Here is a 2,902-nt window from a genome sequence, read left to right as displayed (position 1 = left end):
GAGGAATTATGACATGTCACGTTTTAGTTTTATCGTTGTCATATTTAATATTGATTAGCATAATGTGTTTTTCTTCGTCTTTGGTACCAGATTCAAGCCAGAAAACTACAAAATCAAATCATTTTCCCAGATTCTGTACGTTTTACAGCGGCCATGGAAGTAAAGGTCAAACCTAAGAAGAGGAAAAACATGCATGATGGTTTTCCGTTTTCTAGTAGTGCAAACGCGTACGCGGCTTCAATATACAGAGCTCGCTTATTCTAGCCAAGCACCCCTACTCTTCTCGATAAGTGTGCTTGATCCTTTTGTTTGGCGCCTGAGGTTTACGCCGGAAGTTTCCTGATATACGGGGCTGCCATCCAAAATGATAAATACGATCCCTTACACCATGTCCAAGCGGGGCCAAAAAACACACACGATAAAACGTAATATAAAAGAAATGTATACAAGAATGCAACACTATCATAAAACAGCGATGGTTTATTCTGTATATTTTCAGATAGAGCAAATACAATAATACAGCTTTAAGAACACAAAACGCATATATATTACAATGTTAATGGCCATAATTGACCATCAGTGCTTTAAACAATCACCAGTTATGAGTTGATCTCATTTATCAGTTAATATCAATCCTTTCAATGAGCAAAATGAGTACTTACACACGCTGATCTATTTTACGTACGTTCTGGGTCTGTACACTGTCCATCATGGTTCGGAAACTCACTCAGACAACTCGGAACTTTACGGAAAGTCATGCTGAGTTGCCGCGTCTTTCTTATCCCCGCATCTGGTCTCCTCCTTCTTCTCCGCCGCGTTTGTCCTCTCCAGAAACTGGAAGAAGTTCTCCACCTGAGACCCGTCCATGTCGAAACTGCGCAGGTTGATAGCAGAGGGAGGGGGGTCTACGGTTACCGCCGGCTTACACAAACTGCGGTACGCCTTGTGTAGTTCTAGTCGCACTTGTCTGTTCAGTAACCCATACACTAAAGAGTTCAGGGCAAACGAAGTTCGGGCGAGAATTCTGAGCCATATCACAGCATCTTCTACCCCGCTGTATTTAACCCCCACGAGCCCAAGGTAGAAACTTGCTGTGAAGTACGGTCCCCACGTGAAGAGGAAAAGTCCAACTATGAGCAGCAGGGTTTTGGTTGCTTTCAGTGGTTCGTTATGTTGCCTTTTCCCCAGGAGGTTTCCTCCATCCAAGGCACCGCTTACTGTTAGAGAGTTCATGCTTGTAGAAGGAGCGGGCCCCACGCGGGACGAAACGTTGAATATCTGTGACGGTGTGGCCGGAGGCACTTGTAAGAATATGCCGGAGGGCATCTGCGTTTCATCCACGGGAAGTAGCGGAGCCGGTAGCGGCCCGACCTGCCTGGACGCTTTCCGAGCTGTTCGGTAGATGAAGCCGTACATGGTGATGATGACCATTGCAGGGATGCAGAAGTAGACGACACTGATTATGATCGCGTAGACAGTGCTCGCACCCCCTTCAGACCAGCTGAAGGTGCACTCTTTTTGAATAGGGTTGAATGAGTAACCGTTCCAGCCCATCAGAGGTGCCATGGCAAAGGCCAGCGCTAGAAGCCAGATGACACCGATGGCGAACAGTGCTTTCAGGAGAGTGAGGTACGCTGCATGCACCATCGGGCGAACGATGGAGTAGTAGCGCTCCACGCTGATGACGCAGACCGTAGAGATCGAACCAAACGTGAAGAACGAGTCCAGGAATCCGGTCATCTGACACATGGGGACTGTGGAAAACCATTCCCCACCGTGAGCCAACGTCGCGATGGCCAGTGGAGTAGAGGACAGGGAGTGCATCAGATCGGCCGCACACAGGTTGAAGACGAAGATGAGCGTAAGAATCCGTAGCTGAGGCGTCTTGGCGATGACAGCCATGACGCTGATACTACCAGCAATGGCTAAGACGTCCGTGATTGTCATGACTGATATCATGGCGGCAGAAGAGACGGAATCCAGCCTCTTCTCCTCCGTTGCGTTGATTGCTGAAACTGTTGACACGTTCGCCATGATTATTGTGATGTCCCGGCGTTCTTGTCTATTTCATATCTCTAATGGGGCTTGATTTTCGAGCTAAAATACCTCTCGGTATCAGTGTACGTACGACCGTCCTCTGTGGCTCCCTGTGTCGTTTACACTGATTGTCTGGCCGGCTAAAGCACTCCCCCTCAGTAAGCTTCGAGCGGAGCCGCAGCCAGACGAAAGCAGATCTCATCAAATGTCACTGGCGGAGCCCTCATCCCCTGCAAAACAACCGAAGGTGGCGCTATTTATAACCCATCTGCACATGGCAACAGGTGCCTACAAATGAACGCCATGCAATTATAATGGTTTGGTCTTCCTCTTCTGTCATAACAATAACGCTGATGAAAAATCAGTCAAAGGAAGCTTCATGGGATTAATGACAAATGATTTTGTGTAACACTTCTTTTTACCTATACGTGTGTATTTTATCCTAGTTTCTGGGGAAAAAAACACACAACGTCAAAGCTCAACTTTTCAAACCTATAATGAAGCCCTTGGGCTCTCCCTATCTACATTGTATATTACCGTTTACTTATATTTATACAAACCTCAACAAATTTCCTTGCTGACAAGAAACCCCGCTGGTATTTGTGGAACCGTCTACCTGCGTGTAGAAAGAAATGAATTCCAAGAAAAGGCCCACCTCCTCCGGCAAACACTTACAACACGTAAATGGGATCTGACATTAACGGCATCCTCCAAAGGTGTGGGATAAATCCATATGTTGTAATCCTCCAGAAACGACGCGGCAGGTTTGTCCAAAAGAACCACTAATAGCTCCCCGGAGGCAGGATCAACACAGGCAGTTGCATAGAAGGATTTTAGACATTGAATATGAATCTACTTTTAGCTC

The 2,902-nt window shown here is 46.7% G+C and overlaps 1 protein-coding gene across 1 annotated transcript; it reads right to left on the bottom strand.

Moving 5' to 3' along the window:
• Nucleotides 1–559: 559 nt before the first annotated feature.
• Nucleotides 560–2,151, bottom strand: LOC118414711 (G-protein coupled receptor 61-like). The gene has a single exon (XM_035818910.1). It carries the CDS (start codon nt 2,032–2,034, stop codon nt 745–747), a length of 1,290 nt encoding a protein of 429 aa, XP_035674803.1. The 5' UTR covers nt 2,035–2,151; the 3' UTR covers nt 560–744.
• Between the last annotated feature and the right edge of the window lie 751 nt (nt 2,152–2,902).

Source organism: Branchiostoma floridae, chromosome 4, assembly GCF_000003815.2.
Source record: "Branchiostoma floridae strain S238N-H82 chromosome 4, Bfl_VNyyK, whole genome shotgun sequence".
Lineage (NCBI taxonomy): Eukaryota > Metazoa > Chordata > Leptocardii > Amphioxiformes > Branchiostomatidae > Branchiostoma > Branchiostoma floridae.
The sequence above is the reverse complement of the archived record's forward strand: the minus strand, read 5'-3'. Positions and strand labels throughout refer to the sequence as shown.

What these genes read in the sequence shown, in the direction of transcription:
- LOC118414711 (XM_035818910.1), bottom strand. Translation starts at nt 2,034, where the DNA reads ATGGCGAACGTGTCAACAGTTTCAGCAATCAACGCAACGGAGGAGAAG.